The sequence below is a fragment of the Mizuhopecten yessoensis genome, unplaced genomic scaffold (assembly GCF_002113885.1).
Source record: "Mizuhopecten yessoensis strain PY_sf001 unplaced genomic scaffold, ASM211388v2 scaffold9847, whole genome shotgun sequence".
NCBI lineage: Eukaryota > Metazoa > Mollusca > Bivalvia > Pectinida > Pectinidae > Mizuhopecten > Mizuhopecten yessoensis.
The window spans coordinates 1,434,511-1,459,215 of record NW_018408252.1 but is presented as its reverse complement, the minus strand read 5'-3'; the positions used below and the strand labels follow the sequence as shown (position 1 = coordinate 1,459,215).

The window sequence follows — 24,705 nt, the reverse complement described above, 5'->3', positions numbered from 1 at the left end:
ACCTACTGGTGTAATGCTATCAAAGGGCACTCTAGTGATGCTAACCTAATTGTGTAATGCTATCAAAGGGCACTCTAGTGATGCTAACATAATTGTGTAATGCTATCAAAAAGAACGCTATTGATGCTAACCTAATTGTGTAATGCTATCAAAAAGCATTCTAGTGTTGCCGACTATTTGTGTAATGCTATCAGAAGAACGCTAGTGATGCTAACCTAATTGTGTAATGCTATCAAAAAGCATGCTAGTGATGCTGACCTAATTGTGTAATGCTATCAAAAAGAATGCTAGTGATGCTAACCTAATTGTGTAATGCTATCAAAAAGAACGCTAGTGATGCTAACCTAATTGTGTAATGCTATCAAAAAGCACGCTAGTGATGCTAACCTAACTGTGTAATGCTATCAAAAGGCATTCTATATACGTAGTGACGGTAACCTAATTGTGTAATGCTATCAAAAAGAACGCTAGTGATGCTAACCTAATTGTGTAATGCTATCAAAAAGAATGCTAGTGATGCTAACCTAATTGTGCAATGCTATCAAAAAGAACGCTAGTGATGCTGACCTAACTGTGTAAGGCTATCAAAAAGCATTCTATATATTTAGTGACTGTAACCTAATTGTGTAATGCTATCAAAAAGCATGCTAGTGATGCTGACCTAATTGTGTAATGCTATCAAAAAGCATGCTAGTGATGCTTACCTAATTGTTTAATGCTATCAAAAAGAATGCTAGTGATGCTAACCTAATTGTGCAATGCTATCAAAAAGAACGCTAGTGATGCTGACCTAATTGTGTAATGCTATCAAAAAGCACGCTAGTGATGCTGACCTAATTGTGTAATGCGCGTAAAAATACCTTGTAATGCAGACTACATTATGTAATGCTAGCAAAAAGCACGCTAGTGATGCTAAAAATACCTTGTTATGCAGACTACATTATGTAATGCTAACAAAAAGCACGCTAGTGATGCTAAAAATACCTTGTAATGCAGACTACATTATGTAATGCTAGCAAAAAGCAAAAGTTAACCAATGATGCTGACCCAATTACCTAATGCCAGAAAAAAACAATCTATTGACGCTGAACTAATGATGTATTGCTAGTATTTCAATGATGAGGGATAAGCTCTTTCAAATATTGTATTGTGTAAATAATAATAACAATGATAATATCTTTTCCTAGTGAACTAGAATATACCAACTACAGGGGAGGATGTTAGGTAGGTTATGTTTCTGCTGGTTTGCAATAAAGTAATAAATCAAGTTAAAACAGGAGTTAGTAGAGCACACACACACACATATATATATATATATATAAAATAAAAAGTGATTAAATGTCCATGTGAAGGAAGTAAATATAGAAAAAATAAAATGAACGACCGACTAAAAAACTAGCTGCTTTCACCCTTCACAGGGCTCTTCAGGTTTATTCAAAAGTTCAGGTTCTTTTGAATAAACCTGAAGAGCCATGTGAAGGGTGAAAGCAGCTAGTTTTTTAGTCGGTCGTTCATTTTATTTTTTCTATATATATATATATATGCTCGCATACGTGAAGGGTAAAAACTGTTTTGTTTTTTTCAGAAATTAACTAAGATGCAATTAATATAAGAAACTTGTCTCTGTATCCCAACCTCACATAAAGTAGTCAACACTCAGGCGTATGGACGAATTACAACCTATCCAATGCAGATTCAGATTGATGTTATTCTCAAAGTGTTTAAACAAAAATGTATGTGCTTGCTTACGCCTCCTTAATGATAAGGTTTACAGCTCATCCACCCATACAAAGTACAAATTTGTGTTCACTCACGCATTAATGTTACAACGTACGTGTTCACTCACCCATAAACATTGTTGCTGAACTTGTTATAACTGCCAAACATTATGATGCCTCCAAAAGATACACTGAGGGAGAAAAACATTTGACCAGCAGCAGCAACCCACACCTGTAAAGACGGCGAAAAAGTTGAGTTCAAAGCTCAATGTAGGTAAGACCTATCAATTTTCAAATGTAATATTAGGAAACCAGGAACGGTGATTAACTCAGTATAAAAATATGATGAGAAACATCGATTGAAAATGTGTTATCTCATTTTATGATATCTTGTTATCATTCTTCAGATATAATTTTAACTTTATCTTATAAAAACTGAGTTTGATTTAACTCACATTGACATCCAAAAGTTTTTCCCATTTAGGGACGATAAAATAGATAACCCCGTCGATGGCCCCATCCAGGGTGGCTCCACGGACCAATAGAATCAGCAGGATAACATAGGGAAATGTGGCAGTAAAGTAAACAACCTGTAAACAAACAACGTGTAGATATAAAAGAAGCTTCGTTGTCAACGTTACAGTAAATATTAAAGAGGCTTCGTTGTCAACGTTACAGTAGATGTAAAAGAGGCTTCGTTGTCAACGTAACAGTAAATATAAAAGAGGCTAATTCGTTGTCAACGTTACAGTAAATGTAAAAGAAGCTTCGTTGTCAACGTTACAGTAAATATAAAAGAAGCTTCGTTGCCAACGTTACAGTAAATATTAAAGAGGATATCGTATCAACGTTGCTGTAAAGTAGACAGAGGTGATGTCAACATTACAGTAGGATGAACTGTAGTACGTGCAATGGGCATCATTCACGTTTACACGTAGGTATCAATTGTACCGTAAAATTAACAGTGCACATTAATTTGGGAACTTGTTCATTGAAATACACATCAAATACACATCAAATACACATTAAAATAAAAACAACATTTATTTACAATGACTTTACAATAAAGAGACAAAACAAAACTGTACCTTTCCGGATGATTTAACTCCCTTGATCAGACAGAGAACAACAACGATCCAGGAAAGGAGGAGACACAGAGCAAGCTTCCACATGGGGGCGCCAATGTTGTCGTTACTAAGAGTGGGAGTTTTATCCAGTACATCACGACTAAAAATAAAAATATTTTGAATACGTGTAAATGAACAGAATAAAACACCAGACATATTTATGCTTAATAAATTTACTGAAAGGGTTTCGTGTTACTTTGTCGTCAAAACTCAGGAACAGATTGCATTTCAAAGCCAATATGACCATCATTGGTAAAAGAAGAATATGAAATTGGGAGAAATACCAAGAGAAAGTAAATATTATTTACGATAATGTTTTGTAAGAAATTTAGTATTGATGAAAATATATATCGTTTTTATAGCTATCACATTTTTTAAACTTCTAAACAACTGAACTTATACATGGTTGTTAAAACTGCTAAATTTGCTAAAGCCTTATAGAACGACGCTTAAATATGATTGATATAACCATTAAAGTTATGCTAATATCAGAGACGTATATTGTAATATACGTCTCTGCTAATATGAATTAACACTAAAAATGACGGGCTTGGTTTTAAAGTTTAAATAAGGTGTGCTAATTATATATAAGTATGTGATAATAATATACGACTTGTTTAAATTCTACGAATTAAATTTTGAAACTGGAACTATATTTTGTTGGTTTTGTTGATATGCGGTTGCTAGGACCCCCAGCGAAAGTTTTATATTTTCCACACGAAAACACGCAGTGAGCTAAATAAGATTAGCATTAGGGTATAACTAGCGAAATACTATAATATCTATATTTTATGAAATCAATAAACGATCAGTTGATTGATTGATTGATTGATATGAAGGAGCAAAAAATTACGTCCGCTTCACTACCGAGTAGTTCGGTTATCCAGCAGACTAACGATCAATAATGAGGTTGCTTTTTATACTGACTCGAAGAAGAATTGTGCCACAGGGACGGGTGACTCTCCCTGGTAGGTGGCGTTGGTGCAGTTGAATCCTGCATCAGACACACTACTGTCATAGGTGGCGTTGCCTGTACAGCGACATACACCTAGCGCCTCATTGACTGTTATATTAGCAACACAGTAAGACATCTTCTTCACTGTCCGCTCCACGCAGCCTTCTGGCAGCCATTCCTGATGATAAGAAGACAATGTAGTAAAATTAAGTAAATGGAATTAGGAACAAATATTCTAGAAGTCTAAACAGGATTTTTTGTTTAAAGTACAGATATATACAATATAAAATATTCGTATTGTACCAATTGTACGAATATAACTTGTATTGGAAATTCCCCTTTTGGCACTTACGCAATACGTATTTGACAGAATTTCACAAGCCAAATTATTAGTTTATCAAACCCTTAACTTGTCCAAATCCAAGTTTTGCACAGGATATAGCTCTCGGGTGCCCAAGGCGCATGAGAGAAGCTCTTTAATGGTAACACATTCGTGCGTAAACAGAGTTTGACCATTCTCACCCACTCGTCCACAGACAAATTAGTATTCGGATTAAGATCAACTTTTATATTTTCTCTTAATGTATGACGACTGAATTAGAATAAGCATACTTGCTGAACTGGGTATAGAAAGTGTTTCTAAAATTTTAATTTATCAGATTTATTTCAGTTTACTTTACAAAAGGAGTGCAAATGTGTGATTATGTGTTACTGACTTTACGATTTACTTACCGGTTTACAAACGGTCCATGGTAATGTCTTTTGCATAGACGAGAAGAAGTAGAAAAGCGTGTAGGCCATGATGACGTTATAATAAATGGCCACCACCAGAGATATCAACGCCATAGATATACCGATACCTGTAGATAGACAAACACAATGTTAACATTTCCACAATACATCTCCAGCACGCACACAGGCATACACACATAGGGAGATATCAGCACCATAGATATACCGATACCTGTAGATAGACTAACACAATGTTAACATTTCCACCATACATCTCCAGCAGGCATACACACATAGGGAGATATTAGCCAGGTGGCATAGGACTAGTAGTTAGCGCCTGATAAGGCAGCTCCTGCGAATTCCTCAATATTGTATTGATTAATATATGCTAATTGTATTGACTGTATAAAATTGTATATCTATGTCCTGTAAAGCTCTTTAGAGTAGTTTATGTTAGCTAGATACGGCGCTATATCAAATGTTGTATATTTATTTACATATTTTAACACTGGAACAAAAATGAATGAGCTGACGTCAAACTATTCACCAATTTATCTTCCTAAATGCAGTTCATGCAAGCATGATTACAATATCTTTATCATTCATGAAACGGTATCCATTTCGTAAGGTTTTGTTTATTGTACCGTTTGATCTGTATTATATGGTTATTAGCGTCATGACTTGGCAGTTATTAATCATATACACTATCAAGTCTTATTTGCTTAGTCTATAGAGACTTTGCTACAGTATTGCGATGACCGAAGTGTATAACCTTTGGTCTAAAAGTACTTGTCCTCTGTATTGTTATTTGAAAGTATCACATTTGGTTAAAAGTTACTTGTCCTCTGTATTGCATTGCTACCTGTAGTGCGATTCCTTTGGTCTAAAGAGATTTTATCTACTCTGCTCTTACTGGTTTTTTCATACCTTAGAAGTCCGTTTAACTGTGATCCTAAATACAGTGCGAGTCTAAAGGTATAGTTCTACTCTATTTCTACTTGTATATTGTTTACTTAAGTCTTAAAGAAACGGATCTACTGTATTTCTACATGTAGTGTGTTACTTTTGTCTTGAAGAGACCGATCTATTGTTTTTCTACCTGTAGTGTGTTACTGTTGTCTTAAAGAGACCGATCTCCTGTATTGCTACCTGTAGTGTGTTACTATTGTCTTAAAGAGACCGATCTCCTGTATTGCTACCTGTAGTGTGTTACATTTGTCTTAAAGAGACCGATCTACTGCCTACCTGTAGTGTGTTACTTTTGTCTTAACGAGACCGATCTACTGTCTACCTGTAGTGTGCTACTTTTGTCTTAAAGAGATCGATCTACTGCCTACCTGTAGTGTGTTACTTTTGTCTTAAAGAGACCGATCTACTGCCTACCTGTAGTGTGTTACTTTTGTCTTAACGAGACCGATCTACTGTCTACCTGTAGTGTGCTTATTTTGCCTTAGAGAGACCGATCTACTGCCTACCTGTAATGTGTTACTCTTGTCTTAAAGTGACCGATCTACTGCCTACCTGTAGTGTGTTACATTTGTCTTAAAGTGACCGATCTACTGCCTACCTGTAGTGTGTTTATTTTGTTTTAGAGAGACCGATCTACTGCCTACCTGCAGTTTGTTACTTTTGTCTTAAAGAGGCCGATCTACTGTATTTCTATTTGGTCCCAGAGGCATATCAACTGTATTTCTGCTGAAAGTGGATTGCATGTACGTTTGACCTCAATATGTTGATCTTCTGCATTTCTTCTATGAGATTGGTCTACAAGATTTTTACGACCACAGTGCATTAAATTTGTTTAATAGAAACTATTCTACAGTATACTACCCGTATTGTGTTACATTTGTTCTGAGGAGAACGGTTTTGTCTCTTGTCATTTTACTTAAAATAGTATACCTTTTGCGCAAGGATTCATGTTCCAGACACCTGTGGGTCCCTTCCCCGAATACTGTCCCATCACAAGCTCCATGAAGTACATGGGTTTGCCGATCAGAAATTGAAGCACTAGATATGCTATCACAAAAGCGGCTGTGGACAAAAAATGGCACTAAAATTAATGCAAATCACAAAATTGCCGTTTTAATCAAACAGAAATGTTATGTTGTACAAGTTAAAAGGTTACATATGTTCAATTTCGTCATGAATCAAGGATAAGACTTTTATTCAAAATTAATGCAAAAAGGACAACAGAGGCGGTACCAAAAGGAAAAGTCAGACAACATAACCCTAAGTAAAAATGCAGGCGGGCCCAGGTGCTTCGGAAGGTTAAGCGTTTTTACACAACAAAGTTAACATTGCATGAAAACTTTGTCATATCTAGAAAAGGATGTTTGTAACAAACAAAATCGGATTAAGGGAACATGTCTTTAATTAAGATTTACACCGAAATATCATAGGTGGTAATCAGGACATGGTGACAAAGCGTAAAATTTCGTCAGCGTAGATTGCAGTACCACAGTTAGACAACCCTGATTAAGAAGTTTACTAGACACCAGAACGCATCCTTTCAGGGGGTGTCCACCAGAAGGGTTACCACCCTGTTCTTTGACAGATGTACTAAAGACACACACATGTACATCTAACTTTCATCATTGTAGTTTCGTAGTAAATTAAGGCCAGGATTTATTACCATTTGCATGGTTCAATTGTAAAGACGAATACCACGAATGTCAAGTATGAATTGAACATAGCAAGGGCCATGATATATAACAACACCGTCAGGTACACGTGTGAAAGATCCGTCAATGTACCGGAAGAGCAGACACAAGCGCCGTCTAGCCCTTGCCATGGTTCACAGTCTTGCCTCAGGCGTTTGACGCAATGATATAGTGTAGAAGTAAAACCACAGTTGTTAGAGGAATCATTGTGAACGTGTACACCTATGTATTGTCTTGTATAATTTTGTCATCAAGGATTACAAAGCTTCAGGCGGTTTATGATTTATCATATATATCTTCAGCTTGGTTTTGTCTGATGTGAGGAGTAAATGTGCTCAGTATAGCTGTACTACACCTAACCTGTAATATCTAACACGACTCGACAACGCCCTGATGATTGTGTATTTTTATTTCGGGATTTTTAAGTGTTTAAACTACAATGATGCTAGATCTTGATTAATCTATAAATGTAGCTTTCAACACAAACAACCAAGAATCCTTTAATAGGTCGAGTATTAAATCTTTCTACCCAAAACCTGCAAAAACAACTGCTCTTCTAGTAAAGTTGTAAACTGTCCGCACATTTTTCATTTATGAAGCCCGGATGGCAATTGTTAATAACGTCAATGACCCTGACTGACCCCAAATCGTCATAATGACGTCAATGACCCTGACTGACCCCAAACCGTCATAGAATGACGTCACGAACAATAGCGTGATCCCGAAAGGTCACTATAAATTCCCCCGCCAGTCTGCGCGTGTAAGCGATCCAGACCCGTGGGTCGGGTAGAAACTTCTAGCACCGACGGAAATGCGGATATCTCGGTCAAGTATGCAAGAAAATGCAATCCTGTTGTGATAGATTTCTGCTGCACAAATTGATGACGTTTCATGACGCGGTCCTTTTGTAAAGTGATGACGTTTTCAGCATAAAAGAACGTCAGAACCGCTTTCTAAAGGTAGACGATGGAGATTTATCCTTTCTCTAGCCAAAGCAAGGACACGCGTTTGAAGTGCGATAGACACTTGCTTCAAGAACTACTTAAGATATTCAGCTAAGAAAAGTGCAAAACACATTACTAAAAACACACAATATGTTGTCAACCATTACAGCTAACTATTTAGTTTCCTGAACTGGATGCCTTTGGCATGGTATTTCAATGGGCTAGCACTATAACGTTGGCATCAGATCCAAGCTATCACAAGGGTCCAAATACACCCAACATACCCTGCCTATCGCCCACACACACCCCTCCCTGCATACACAACACACATGGAGGTACCTTAGCTGTCGATAGGACATTAGCCAAAATAAAACCAAACCAAACCATCGTTTCAAATTAATACCAACCATGCATGGTTAGATGGGAAGTTTTTATAATCATTAGTCCAACTTGACGCCAGTAATTGTATTAAGAATATATTATTAGCCATGCTAAATAAATAGGGTCAGTTTACCTCCGCCGTTGTCGTACGCTAAATACGGAAACCTCCACACGTTGCCAAGACCCACGGATAGACCAATGCAGGACAGAATGAACTCCCACTTGCTTCCCCATTCTCCACGATCTTCTTGTGCTTCACTGGAACTAGCGAGGTCACCACTGGACTCTGTCACTTGGCTTCCGTTATAGTAACTTGGATCCTAGAAAAGACAAATCAAAAGGCGTACATAAAAACGAGGGAAAATTATGGTACATATATTCGTTTATCCTGAATTTCTATTTGTTTGTGCGAAAATATCATTTCAGATATCGAAACTTATTTTCCCTAATTACATTGTTTGATTAATCGCTCTTGTTTCCCTTATGTGTTGTATACATAATGTCTCGTTGCCATCTCTCCGCCGTCCTGTGACTAATTAGGTTAAACACATCTACATTTGTATTACCGAATGCTTTGAACAAGGGACTGAGCATAGATATTACAACTAGTCATATCGTTACTATGATTTAGAGTCAAATAACAACATTGAGGTTATAGGAATTACATTTATGTACAACTGAATCGAAAATAAAATTACTTTTACAGAAAAAATAAATATATGCTAGACAAATCGGTAAATTCAGTCATAAATACGACACACAAAAACAAAAGGTTGAAGAACTGTGTTTTGACGCTTTAAAACTTTATCAACAACATCTTGTACAAAGTTCCATTAAATACATAATATTATTATATCCGAAAGATAAAGATATATTGTTCTTTACTTTAAAACAATGTATTAATGTTGGTTTAAAAAGCGTCAAAATACCGGTAAAACATTGTATGAAGTGAAATATGTTAATTTTAATATTTCATTGTAAATCAACATTTGTGTGATACCGTTACTTGTGACGTCATGACAGCAGGTGTCCTTCATTTAGTTGACAGCGTATCACTGTTCCTGTTATATGATGTATGTATCTGTCAATAATTAAATACCGCATTCTTTTTACTGCTAATGTTATCATCCTTCATTATTGAATTTAAATGTTGTTCTCAGTCAGTAAAACAACACAGCATTGCAATGGAGTCGACTTAAGGTAAGGTATATTTAGGAAATAATCAACATATCAAGTGCGTATATAACAGGAAAATATAAAACAAGGGTTGTACATTCCAACGCAATATGCAGACACATGTTGATCATATCTATTCTACCACGTCAATATAGCAAAATGCATACTTTGCCTGACTAATAAGGCGACATTTCCTATATACAAAAAAAATAATCCTATACTTAAAGGCGATTCCTTTGCGTAAACATTGTGATTGCATGAATTGTGATGGTGCATGTGTGTTTTGTTTTCAAAAATACCATATATGCTGTCCAATGAAAAACGTCGTTTTATCGTTGACATGTTATTTGTTTTTATAATTAACACATGTACGAGTATTATGGTAGAATATCTAACGCTGGCGTGTTGGAAAAAATATAAACAACGGCCACTTCGGCCTAATTGATATATGTTTCCAAATGTTTTCGAGTTGTCTTTTGAATGAAAATGCGTCGTACTGTTTATATTTTTCGAATGTGTCAGAATAAAACGATATTTTCACAGGTGCAAAGTAAGTAATATGTTTAAACTTGGAAAATATATCAAAACAATAGTACAAGGAGGATGCAAAACCAACTCCGGTCCACCGACAGGCAGGCTATAGCCCTTGATAGCGTTTGAAACCTGGAGTGCGGTAGGCGCATGTTGTGTCGGGCATATATGTTCATTGTTTATTTCAGGGCAGCCGTCGGTGAACATCGCCACAGGAAATAAGTGTTAAACGTTTGTAAGAGAAATATGATAAACAAAGAGCAGATGAAGAGATACATTCGGTAGGTGGCCTTTGTTCTGTAAAAAAAATAATGATAGAAATTCGAATTATCTCCGAACACAATTTTTTTTCTCCCTTGTGTGTTTGCCGGAAGCTATTTTAAATGACAATCCCGGTAATTGTGTCAATATATATTGTTTTTTTCTTCCGTTTTTAATAATTTTCCCATGTTCAAATATATCACTTACAGCCATTCACCAGGGCAAGACATGAACTTTAATAGCTTCGGAAACGTGCCAGTGCTGACACAATATTTCAGTTTAATATATGCAGATTCCGATGGTGTTTGTGTATTCGGGCGTGTTGACGTCAACTTTATGCATACACATTTGTGTTCAAATAGAATGATACGAATATCGACTGCATCTCGCTAGTTGCTTCGCGCTAGTGTGTCGACGCGTTCTTTAAATGAATTCGTGACTGCTAGCTTCAAAATTTTCAACGAAGAATTATTTCGTCCCCGAATGACATGACCAAATAACGTTATTTCACTGTTTTGCTATGTCAGAACGGAGACGGAAACGAACACACGAAAAGAGAAATGATCAACCAACATACCACACCTACATGTATATAACTCATCCGGTACTAGAACCCTTTTCTGAAAATTCTCAGGATTTTGCAAACTTTGTAGTTTAGTTTAAACAGCATTTTATTCAAAAATCAAAAATATTAACAGCATGCATACTGTATATATGATTTCGGGTGGGGGGTTATGAAAAAACATTAAAACTTAAAAGTTTGTTTTTACACTCGATCATTTATCTAAACTATTTCTCGCCTTTCATGATTATAAGTTACAGTATAAAGATAAGATATCGCAGTTACCTTAACATTTTCTGTACTTGCCGAAATACCTGAACCAAACGTGACCTTTGTCAGAAAGTACACATCTAATTTCTTTCCGTGCTATCTTTAGTCCTAAAAATAGGTGAATGTGGCCGGCGGCGAGACAATTTAAAATCCAAACAGATGAGGATTTGCTGGCCGACAATTGTAGTAAACAGGTGGAATTACTTTCATCAAATGACCATTAAGTCCATCACAAGAACATAATGCTGTAAACAGATTTCAAAGATACTCTTGAAAATGAAGAAATTGTTCGTTTAACGAGTGGTCAGGCAGCGGTCATTTCTTACCATCACAATACCGCCATTCCGATTTATTTGATCATCACACGTTTTCGGTTTCCGAGTAAAGAGTAGGGTGGAACATTAAACTACGTGGTGTGCAAATAAAGTCGTATAAACGCCATTAAACCTTCGGGTGCCCGTCAGACATGTTCATATATTTACAATTTAGTTCTGTAACCTATGTGACATGCTTTACAACAATACGAGAGAAATATACCTCGTTTCTGTAGTCTTCCTAACGAATGTGTTAGTATGTTTAGCATGACAAAAGAATGAAAGCTTGCCGAGAGCTCTTGTTTATGGAGTTTTATTTACTTTAAGTCTTAACTCTACAGAAATCTTCAACCCATACCAAGAAATACCACTGAATATGTGTGATTTACTTACGAAAATGGAACAAATTATTTGGTTATATAAAATGCAGATACGTGAATAAGGTTCATAAATGGAGCATACAAAGTGAAACAGGCTCATAAACGAACGGTAAAATATCCATCGAACACTGTTGAAAAGATTATTTGGTAAAAAATCTCTGTTGAATAGATTAACTGGCTTAAAATAATTCCAGACTAAATTACGAAAAACGTCGAGTTGATTTTAATGTCAATACATTCAGTTCATTTTAATGTACAGTAAGTTCAACAGCTTCATCAAAAACGTACAATTACAAGATTTGATATAGCGTCCTATGTAGCTAACATAAGCCACTCTAAAGCGCTTTACAGTACATATATATACAATTAATACAATTAGCATACACATTAGTCAATACATTTTTTGAGGAATTCGCAGGAGAAGCCTTATCGGGAGCTAACTATCAGTCCTATGCCACCTGGCTAATATCTCCCTATGGGTGTATGCCCGAGTGTGGGCTGGAGATGTACTGTGTTCTGTTTGTAGTGGGACCGTACTTCCAACAGCATTCTTTATAGTACCACCTCACTTGAATGCTACAGCACACCAACACTGTGGTTGTTTTTCCTCAAAAGCACCATATGTTGTTTCGCCGTCAACAGCTTGATAATATGCACACATACATGTACAAACCTGTATTCAGAGATTCCATGAAATGGCCTCCAACTGCAGGTGGTTTCTTAACAATTCATAAATCGGGAACTGTTCGGACATTTCCCTCATACTGTTTCAGATGTTGTGTACCAATCATGAAGAGACATCAAATCCAAATAGTGACGGAAAATCCCGAATAACCGAAATGTACATAGATTGACTACAATGTTTGTTTCATTTGGAGTACCCTGTGACCTCCGTTATAGCGGTGACGTCACACGGTCGCCATAACATTAACACCTAGCTAAGAAAAAGAGCAAAATGAAGCGTTCTTTTGATCTTCCCTTTAAGAAGATAACTATAAACATTTATATCGTTTTTTTATAAATATATTATTACTTTTTATACACAAATAATGTTGAGTGCCGTCCGTTAAGATGTTTACACAGGAGTTCTAACTACATGGTTTAAACATTAAGGGATTTGATCTTTAATTTAAGGAGTTTCTTTACTGCAAAGTTAGATTGTCCTTACTACGTGACTTTATACCCGCTATATATCAATGTTACTATAGAATAAGGATTTGTTTGGTTTGTTTGTGTTTTACGTCCTATTAACAGCTATGGTCTTTAAAGGACGTTCCAGGTTTTGGTAGTGGATGAAAGCAAGAGTTTAGGGAGAAAAACCACCGACCGACGGCCGGTACCTGGCGACTGACCCACGTACATATATGTAGGTCTCGAACCCGCGACCCAGCGGTGGAGGGCTAGTGGTAGCAGAGTGTCAGACGCCTTAACCACTTGGCCACACCGGTAGCCACAAGTATAACTATCAGATCCCTAATTGGACAGAGCTACCTACATATGAGGCCCAATGAAATAGAATAAGGAGTGTTAAGTCTTGCTTGACCTTAGCCCGAGTTTCCTCTCGCCCCGACACTAGACTTAGACATTTTGACAAATAGATGTCCCACACCAGACATATATCTGTCAAAATGTCTAAGTCTGGTGTCGGAGCCAGAGGAAACTCGGGCTATCTTGACCTGTACAAATAGGTGATTCGGCTTCGATTATTTGATATTCTTTATTTGAAACACTAACTTTAATGTCATGAATTAATTCCGGTCTCGAAATTACGCATCGGTAAATAGCTGGGTGTAAGGAGTGTATTATGGATATAAAACAAAGTACAATTTGTTAGCTCAGAGTATTGTCGACAAAGTACTAAACCTAAAAAAACACGTTTTACTTAGATAGCCGACATCATATCCAAATGTGCTTTAGTCGATTGAACCCTCCCGCCAAATATTCTCTGATATTCGCGGTATTGAAGTTGCTGTATCGTCAGGGAGACTTTTATTCCCGGACTGCATGATATCGAATATCCGAATGGATTACGAATGTCCCTCCTGGATAAAAACGTATATTTAACTAGATGATAACGAATGTCCAGAATGAGGATTATGAAGCCCGGACAGCAGGATATCAAATCTGAAAAAATAAGACTTTCTTTTCTTCAGGATAACAAATGTCCGGACAAAGAGAATAAGAAATGTCAAAGCTAGAGGATATCGAATGTCCTCCCGGGAAGATTACGAATAGTCGGCCTCGATGATAATGGATGACTGAAGAATATCGAATATTCGATCTGAAGGATATCGAATATACACACTGTATGATAACGAATGTTACGTTAGTTTTGACTTTGATCAGTGAGCATTGCCCTCGGTATACGGGATCGGTGATCATGCTGTTGACCGTGTTTACGTCGACAAGCGTCTGGTGTCTGGCCCGTCCGGCCACTGCCTTCGGCCAGTACCGATATATTGCTAAATGTCATCTACTTTAACTGATCATGACCTCATGTAAATATCATCACAGTAGTGTGGACTTGTATTTGGGTTCATATGGGTACATGTAGCGTCGATCAACCAATGAACGCATTTGAATTTCACGAAATGGTTGATGTCTGTGTCTGTGAATAACGTATTCAGTCATTTTTCATGGCGTCACATTCATTAAATGTCCAATATACAAAAATGACTGAGCCCACGCGATGTACGTATATACTTAACTTGACCAATGCATCAGCCTACAACAATCCAGTTATTTGATAGTTTAAAAAAATATTTAAAAAAAAGAGGATTTATTACTGTTTTTTTAATTAATTTTACTTTTGATAATTCATGAATTGTAGGTTTTGAAGTGTCACACGAATTCGCTTCATATATGTAAATACATATACAAACCCCCTTAATTACGTATATCTGTCTATCATTGAATGTATAATAAGCGAGAACGTTTCCAGGTTAATTTAACATACAAACCACCTGTTAACGTTACATTTCAGAGACATCAATGAGGGACGAAATTCCGTTGCACTCGCTGTCGGGAAGAAGGGATCACATCACCTAACCAACCTATTTATAGGTGTTAGACGAAGGTGGAGGAATTGTCATACCGGTCTTGGCCATTTTGAATCGTCTTGTATTGACCTAAATAGTTCCTTTTGCAGACTACCGGCTTTCGTTGACAATACATGCGTTTTTTCCACGAAATTCGGTATTGAAAAGAGTGCCGCCGGAATTATACTTCGTCAGACTGGTGTTATATTTGAAAACTAGCAATATATAGTATAGTCCCGATCCTGGTTCTTCTGGTTTGAATTGATTTGTGCCCAAAGTCTTCATAATCTAGGTACTTTCACAGATGTCGGGGTCTCACTACGCCGTTCACAAACCATTGACGTCAAGTGTTCTAGCGCTGCTTTGAATAAATAATAACTAATTAAGCGTTCATGATTTGTTTCGACTGTTTGTTACACAAGTTGAATTCGGAAAATGTACTATTCATGGGTTCCATATTGGTCATTGCATAAATCACGAGCAATCTATTGAGAAAGATAAGTATGATACCGGCTCTGTTATATTACAGACAATGTATTTTATGCGGGCAATGTATTTACATATATATATATATGTTTCCTGTGTAATAAATGGTTGCTCTTTAATAAAATGGTAAACACACATTAGTCCGAGGATGTTTACTCCGTAAATACACTCTGATCTCCAGATTTCATTTTTTTTCTTAATTACCGGTATTGGCACAGTTGAATTCCTCATGGTAGGAACGCCCAAAGTGATTATCTGTAATTTTACACATCTCGTTTTAATAATGGTGTTCGGTAAAAAAAAAAAAAGTTTTTTTTCATAAAATGTGGTTGTCCGTGGTTTTAACTTAAATCAAGTTCGTTTGTGTGTGTATTGGGTATGGGTGAGGGATTTACGATTTCGGAAAGCCGGAAATTGTTTTTGCATAAATTCTCGTAACGATTTAAGATGTGAAAACGCACATATTTCTCATATGATGCACTGTTTAATCTCCTAGAAAACATTAGTAGTTACTCATATTAAGATATGAATTGATATACTTACAGAAAATCAGACACAGTCAGACGTAACGCATTATAACTCTCCATCTACCCTGCCGAAGCCCATCTGTCAATATTGATATTTTTTTGTCGAGGTGAAATGGAATTAGATTCTTGGTACAGTAAACAAACTCCATAGATGTATAATGATGGTAGACGTAACCGTCTAATATTTATAGTGGATAGCATTTATTTAATTTAACCAGTAAAGAAACACCTGTCAATATTTGTAATTGAGATCCGCAAAGTACTTTTTCATATTCTTGTTCTGTTATAAATCTGGACGTTTTCTACAAACGAGTTTTCTTTTAAAAAACCCTGTGAAGTTTGTGTGCGATTCAAGCTTAAATTCAGATTCGGTTGCATACCGTGTACTTGTGTGCACGTGGTAAGCATAGTGTACTTAATCAGAGGTAACGTAAAGAAAGAAAAGATGCAAAGTAAAACAAAAAAAAAATGCTGTCGGAAGGAGAGAAAAACATCATTGTGTATGTTGAAAATCGTACAGTCCCTCCCCCGAGGTGGTACATATACTACCGTCCGGGGTACATACAGTATCGTCCAGTAACCCCCGGGGTACATACAGTATCGTCCAGTAACCCCCGGGGTACATACAGTATCGTCCAGTTACCCCTAGGGTACATACAGCATCGTCCAGTTCCCCCCAATATATAAAAATGCACATACAGTATCGCCTTGTTACTCCCCGGAATATATACAGTATCGCCCAGTTACCACTGGGGTACATACAGCATCGTCAAGTTCCCCCCTAGGGTACATACAATATCGCCTAGTTACTCCCCGGAATATATGCAATATCGCCAAGTTACCCCTGGGGTACATACAGCATCGTCAAGTTCCCCCCTAGGGTACATACAATATCGCCTAGTTACTCCCCGGAATATATGCAATATCGCCAAGTTACCCCGGGGGTACATACAGCATCGTCAAGTTCCCCCCTAGGGTACATACAATATCGCCTAGTTACTCCCCGGAATATATGCAATATCGCCAAGTTACCCCGGGGGTACATACAGCATCGTCAAGTTCCCCCCTAGGGTACATACAATATCGCCTAGTTACTCCCCGGAATATATGCAATATCGCCAAGTTACCCCGGGGGTACATACAGCATCGTCAAGTTCCCCCCTAGGGTACATACAATATCGCCTAGTTACTCCCCGGAATATATGCAATATCGCCCAGTTACCCCTGGGGTACATACAGCATCGTCCAGTTCCCCCCTAGGGTACATACAGTATCGCCTAGTTACTCCCCGGAATATATGCAGTATCGCCCAGTTACCCCTGGGGTACATATAGCATCGTCCAGTTCCCCCCTAGGGTACATACAGTATCGTCCAGTTCCCCCCTAGGGTACATACAGTATCGTCAAGTTACCCCCTAGGGCACATACAATATCGCCTAGTTACTCCCCGGAATATATGCAGTATCGTCCAGTTACCCCTGGGGTACATACAGTATCGTCCAGTTCCCCCCGATGTACATACAGTATCGTCCAGTTACCCCCTAGGGAACATACAATATCGTCCAGTTACCCCCGAGGTACATACAGTATCGTCCAGTTACCCCCTGGGGTACATACAGTATCGTCCAGTTACCCCCTGGGGTACATACAATATCGCCTAGTTACTCCCCGGAATATATGCAATATCGCCCAGTTACCCCTGGGGTACATACAGCATCGTCCAGTTCCCCCCTAGGGGACATACAGTATCGTCCAGTTACCCCCTAGGGTACATACAGTATCGCCTAGTTACTCCCCGGAATATATGCAGTATCGCCCATTTACCCCTGGGGTACATACAGCATCGTCCAGTTCCCCCCTAGGGTACATACAGTATCGTCCAGTTACCCCCGAGGTACATACAGTATCGTCCAGTTCCCCCCGATGTACATACAGTATCGTCCAGTTACCCCCTAGGGAACATACAATATCGTCCAGTTACCCCCGAGGTACATACAGTATCGTCCAGTTCCCCCCGATGTACATACAGTATCGTCCAGTAACCCCCTGGGGTACATACAGTATCGTCCAGTTACCCCCGAGGTACATACAGTATCGTCCAGTTCCCCCCGATGTACATACAGTATCGTCCAGTACCCCCCTGGGGTACATACAGTATCGTCCAGTTCCCCCATAGGGTACATACAGTATCGTCCAGTTACCCCCTGGGGGACATACAGTATCGTCCAGTTCCCCCCTAGGGTCCATACAGTATCGTCCAGTTACCCCCTGGGGTACATACAATATCGCCTAGTTACTCCCCGGAATATGTGCAGTATCGTCCAGTTACCCCTGGGGTACATACAGTATCGTCCAGTTCCCCCCTAGGGTACATACAGTATCGTCCAGTTACCCCCTGGGGTACATACAGTATCGTCCAGTTACCCCCGAGGTACATACAGTATCGTCCAGTTACCCCCTAGGGTACATACAGTATCGTCCAGTTACCCCCGGGGTACATACAGTATCGTCCAGTTACCCCCTAGGGTACATACAATATCGCCTAGGTACTCCCCGGAATATATGCAGTATCGTCCAGTTACCCCCGAGGTACATATAGTATCGTCCAGTTCCCCCCGATGTACATACAGTATCGTCCATTTACCCCCGAGGTACATACAGTATCGTCCAGTTCCCCCCGAGGTACATACAGTATCGTCCAGTTCCCCCCGAGGTACATACAGTATCGTCCAGTTACTCCCGAGGTACATACAATATCGTCCAGTTAACCCTGGGGCACATACAATATCGCCTAGTGACCCCCTGGGGTACATACAGTATCGTCCAGTTACCCCCGATGTACATACAGTATCGTCCATTTACCCCCGATGTACATACAGTATCGTCCAGTTACCCCCGATGTACATACAATATCGTCCAGTTAACCCTGGGGTACCTACAATATCGCCTAGTGACCCCCTGGGGTACATACATTATGGTCAAGTTACCCCTGGGGTACATACAGTATCGTCCAGTTACCCCTAGGCTACATACAGTATCGTCCAGTTACCCCCGAGGTACATGCAGTATCGTCCAGTTACCCCCGAGGTACATACAGTATCGTCCAGTTCCCCCCGAGGTACATACAGTATCGTCCAGTTACTCCCGAGGTACATACAATATCGTCCAGTTAACCCTGGGGTGCCTACAATATCGCCTAGTGACCCCCTGGGGTACATACAATATCGCCTAGTGACCCCCCGGGGTACATACAGTATCGTCCAGTTACCCCCGATGTACATACAGTATCGTCCAGTTACCCCCGATGTACATACAGTATCGTCCATTTACCCCCGCTGTACATACAGTATCGTCCAGTTACCCCCGATGTACATACAGTATCGTCCATTTCCCCCCGATGTACATACAGTATCGTCCAGTTACCCCCGAGGTACATACAATATCGCCTAGTGACCCCCTGTGGTACATACAATATCGCCTAGTGACCCCCTAGGGTACATACAGTATGGTCCAGTTAACCCCTAGGGTACATACAGTATCGTCCAGTTACCCCCGGGGTACATACAGAATCGGACAGGTACTCGTTTGGGATATAAGTTAGTGTCAAAAGTTTTCAGGAACCAGTTTGATATGGTTTATGCAATTCAGTATTTTTGTTACTGTCTAGTTTACATTTATATGTAATTGAATATGTAAATTGATATAATTTTACTTTTCATATGTGATATTTTGTGACTCATCTATCAAATTATAGTTATGTCTGGGTATTGATCGAATTTTAACTGTATATTTTGTGGTTATGATCACTGGGACCCGATAATTGATTACAGTTATATTTGGACCTAAACTATAGCGTACAGAGTAGATAGACTTTCGGTAAATATGACGCCTCAGTTATTATATATACGACCGAAAATCAATCTTAACCCTGAAAACAAGTTAAATTAATTTGAACACCTTAGTTTAGGTCCAAATATAGCTGTATCAAATGCTCATGTCCCTGTGGTTATGACATGTATATCATTGTCTATCAATGCATGGCACGTTTAATAAACTAATTTATTAGTATAGAATTGTATTTTATTATCATTAGCATACACAACCATACAGTTCATTACACTAGTGACATACACAGATTGATCGATGTCACTTCGTCCATTATGTAAATGTATATTACACAGGGAACATCAAACATAACACGTGTTGTATATAGGTATTATTTCTTAACTACTGGTAGTAGTAGTACTGGTATACCACATGTAGTATCATGGCATAATGGTATGAGGTCCATCATAATATTTGTCATCGTTCATTACAAAGGATATGAATTCATTTAAACCGAAGTTTTGTTCTCCAATCCGTTTTTATATCTTCTATTTTGTGTTGTATTTGAGACATCGTGTAATACATTGAACAAAATGCTGTGTTTTAATTACAAACACTCCTCCCCACTCCCGCGCCCACCGGGACACAGATACAAGTGTGCGTTTAGTGATGCTCCTGGGGTACAGTCTTCTCTAGATCTCTCCCCGATGGTACGTGATTATAATACCGTACATGTCCTCGGAGTTTCTCCCCTTGGGTACAAACTAGTCTCGTTCAACCAGCCTCTTGTTGTCTGCGCGAGCTACAAGTGATCAAGCGTCTGATTGAACGAGACTAGTGTACAAACACGACGGTTCCCCTCTAGAAGTACACACACTCCCGCAAATGTTTGAAGACGAGTGCCGAGGGAGACACAAGCCGAAAAGACAGAGCAGAGAAGAACGAATAGAAGAGTTTTATGCTAAATAGATCCGGGAAAGATTATACACTTTAATGTAAATTGAATTCCTTAATTAAACATTCTTCCAGAGAAAACATTATCAAGACTACAACTATGTAAATATTTTCTTAATTAGCCAGACAAGACAATACACATTACTGACGCCGTTCTATGGTATTGTTTGCGTTAATGGAAACTGTCACATTGTTTTACAAAAAGTATATATATATGTCCAGTACATGGAAAAGGGGATATACGTGTATTCCCGTTATGAACAAATGTTGGGCTCACAAGGAAAAAAAAACTAACAAAAATATATCGGCGATTACATTTATCATTTAAGTACAGAAAGATGATAATTAGCGGGGAAAATTCCAACGTTATATTCTGAAAATGTTACGAAATATCAAATAGAATGATTGTGATATTGATTTAATTGATGACACACGCTGTCACATAAAATGCAAGAAAAAATCATTTTTTTCCCGTCTTATTTTGCTGTTGCAAGGACTTAAGACCAAAAACAAATCAAATGGCAGGTTGATAACTCAATTGAAAGGACCACATACTGTTGGTGTCACGTGTATCAAGTCTAAACACAGCCTGTAAAACCGCTAAATGCTTTATGTAAGTGTCCAAAAAGCGCACCAAGCTTTGTGCAGTTAGGTTCTCGACCCAGATAAAAAAATATGTGACACAGGTATTTCTCCTAGCTCACGATCCGCCCCAAAATTACTAAATAACAATTAATCAGCATAAACAATGAGGTCGCTGTTCCTTGAAATCACCCACAATCGTCCTCCATCCTAATTGTAAGTAACAAAGCTATCGTTACAGTTTGTTATGTGTAATTTCTCCACTCCCCATATCAAGTCACCTTTCCCGTTATTCATACACTGGCCCAATCCCTTTTATATTACGTCACATTCTCTTATTTCCCAATAATCCATATATCAATTACCTTTCCCCTAATTAATTTTCTGTCTTACTCCTTACCTTCTATTTACTACTACAAAGTAAAAAGTTTATAAGTCACCTTCCTTATGTAGTCAACGTTTCAAAATACATACCAAGCACACATACTCTCTTTCCTGGAAGATATACACCCAAATAACCCCTCCACACACACACACACACACAATTAACCACTGTGTGTTTCGTCCCATATACCTACAGGACTCGTCCCCACATCTATGTACCTCGTCACCTCTCCAATATATCCTATATCTCGTCCTACTCCTATATATCTCGTCACCTGCCCTTTGTATCCCCCCGCCTATCTATATCTCGTCCCCACGCCTATATATCGTCCCCGCCTATTGATACCTCATCACCGCTCCTACATATATCGTCCCCATCCCTATAAATCCCGTCTACATTCTTATATATCCGGTCTAAACCATTATATATCCCGTCTACATCATTACACATACCGTCTACATCATTATATATCCCGTCTACATCATAATATATCCCGTCTACATCCCTACATATCCTGTCTCAACCATTATGTATCCCGTCTACATCAATATATATCCCGTCTACACCCCTATGTATCCCGTCTAAACCATTATATATCCCGTGTACATAATTATATATCCCGTCTAAACCATTATATATCCTGTCAACTATACCCTATATATCCCGTCCCTATCCCTATATATCCCGTCATCTATTATATCCCTTCTACATGTACATTCCTATATATCCCGTCTGCATTCCTATATATGCCGTCACCTACCCTATATACCCTTCAACATATACATTCCTATATATCCCGTCTCCTAACCTATATACACCGTCCTCATCTTTATATATATCTCGTCTACACCCCTATATATCCCTCCTACATCCCCGTATATCCTGTCACCTACATGTACCTTATATATCCCGTCAACATCCTACAATATCCCTTCTACATTTACATTCCTATATATCCCGTCTCCTACCCTATATACCCCGTCCTCATCTTTATATATCCCGTCTACACCCCTATATATCCCTCCTATATTCCCGTATATCACTTCACCTACCCTATATATCCCGTCCTCATCTTTATGTATCCCGTCTACATCCCTATATATCCCCGTATATCCCGTCTCCTACCCTATATATCCCATCCACATCTTTATATATCCCTTCTAGCATGTGTCATTTTAATTCACATTCTTTTTTCTCCAGCAACAATTGTACATGTAGCATGTACACATTTCATTGTGCGTTGCTAAGTTAAATGCAGTGAAATCCGCTGTATCTACACCAATTTTGACGAAATAAACAGTTTTATAAACTTATTGGTGTCCAATATGTTCAAGTTTTTTATAGCGTTAAAAGTAAGGTCCACCTAAATAAACGTGAGATAGGCGATGAATTTTCAAAAAAATAATCAAAATCGTGTTTACTATTTTTACATCATATTACGGTATACGTACAGGTATCACGGCTTATCACAATATAATTATATCCGATGAAACAATATGTTTTATATAGTGTTAATATGTAATTTTTGACACTATGTAATTTCCTGCACTTACCCTGTCGTTCTTCTCATTCATTTCATACGCCGAGTTCTTCATGATTTCCGATATAAGGTATAGAGTTTTGGCCAGGTAACACGAGACAGTCCGAGAGATATTAAGTCCAAACGGTCGCTTCCGAAATCCAAATTGTGTCTGTTTTCGTTGAAATTTCTCTATCTGTATATATACCACACATTTAGTTATACATCTACATACACAATGTATGGCTAGCTCAATGAGATGACTTGAGGGCAATTTCTCATCATAAAACCCAAACAGCCTTAACCTAGCTCAGGTAGAGAGTTTCCCGACCGCCTACAAGCGCGTGTGTGCTCAAGCGTAAATCTAAATATGCATGAGTTGAATTAGATTTGGCCCCAAATCCTCACAAGCATTGTGTGTCTTTTCCTTCGGCTCTGTTGTCAAAGTTATTTGAACTTAAATAGAGTATTGGTTTTCGTGGTTCCACAAACTATATAAATACCAAACACGTCGAATTTAACATGCCTGACCGCTCTTGAATACAGTGGGAGGGTCTCAGGTTCAAATAGTATTAAAATGGACAGGACAGTCTTGTGTCGAACTTTTTCTATGTACATTTTCAATCATGAACATTTTCGCCTTTACCGAAACTGAAAAGCGGATATGTACATTTAAGGATTAAAAGTTTTTTCTCACGGATAAATGTCACTAAAATTACCGTCTTTACGAATACATGTTCAAACAAATATAATAAAGACATAAAACGTTTAATATCTGGCAGTAAGTTCATATAAGCCTTATATAACAACACATAAACTTAAATAATATGCGAAGTGACTTTATTATATGTAAGAATTTGCACAGTTGTATAAGTTTTATATGTTTTTATAAGCAGAAAGAACCACCTTTAAGAGTGCTACGCATTTTTGTCCTACATTGCACTTAAAAAATAAATATGAAACAGGTAATTTTATATTTAAAGATATTATAAGAAATTTTGAACGATGAAATATACATGTATCATCATGCATATTTTATGAAAAACATACGAACTACTAAACTTTTCTAAAGTAATGAATGTGAAATTTGACAACGACAGAATCAGTTTGAGTTGATGAAAATATTCGCGGGAGACGTCGCCAAATTGAAATAATATATTATAAATATTTCAATTGTTCGATAATACCCAGACTTTCAAAGGCGATAAATCGAAGCACACCCTGCAGATTATATGTAATCTCATTATTTATATATTATGGGGTTTTCCCAGCTAATATGCCAAAATAGCACGTCCCAACGGTGTTAGCATTACATTTATGCTTTCAACCTTGGCAATTGTTTTGACAATTCGCAATGTAGCTGAAAAATATAACAACA

General features: G+C 38.1%; 1 protein-coding gene across 1 annotated transcript in view; it reads right to left on the bottom strand.

Moving 5' to 3' along the window:
- Positions 1–23,681, bottom strand: part of LOC110458922 (sodium-dependent proline transporter-like) — a 33,322-nt gene extending 9,641 nt beyond the window's left edge. The window contains exons 1-8 of the mRNA XM_021510901.1: positions 23,362–23,681; positions 8,651–8,837; positions 6,432–6,563; positions 4,533–4,660; positions 3,773–3,978; positions 2,807–2,945; positions 2,174–2,308; positions 1,847–1,950 (exon numbers count right to left, since the gene is read on the bottom strand). Of these exons, the coding sequence (XP_021366576.1) occupies positions 1,847–1,950; positions 2,174–2,308; positions 2,807–2,945; positions 3,773–3,978; positions 4,533–4,660; positions 6,432–6,563; positions 8,651–8,837; positions 23,362–23,403 (1,073 nt within the window). The 5' untranslated portion in view covers positions 23,404–23,681. The remainder of the gene's footprint in view (positions 1–1,846; positions 1,951–2,173; positions 2,309–2,806; positions 2,946–3,772; positions 3,979–4,532; positions 4,661–6,431; positions 6,564–8,650; positions 8,838–23,361) is intronic.
- Positions 23,682–24,705: the final 1,024 nt, after the last annotated feature.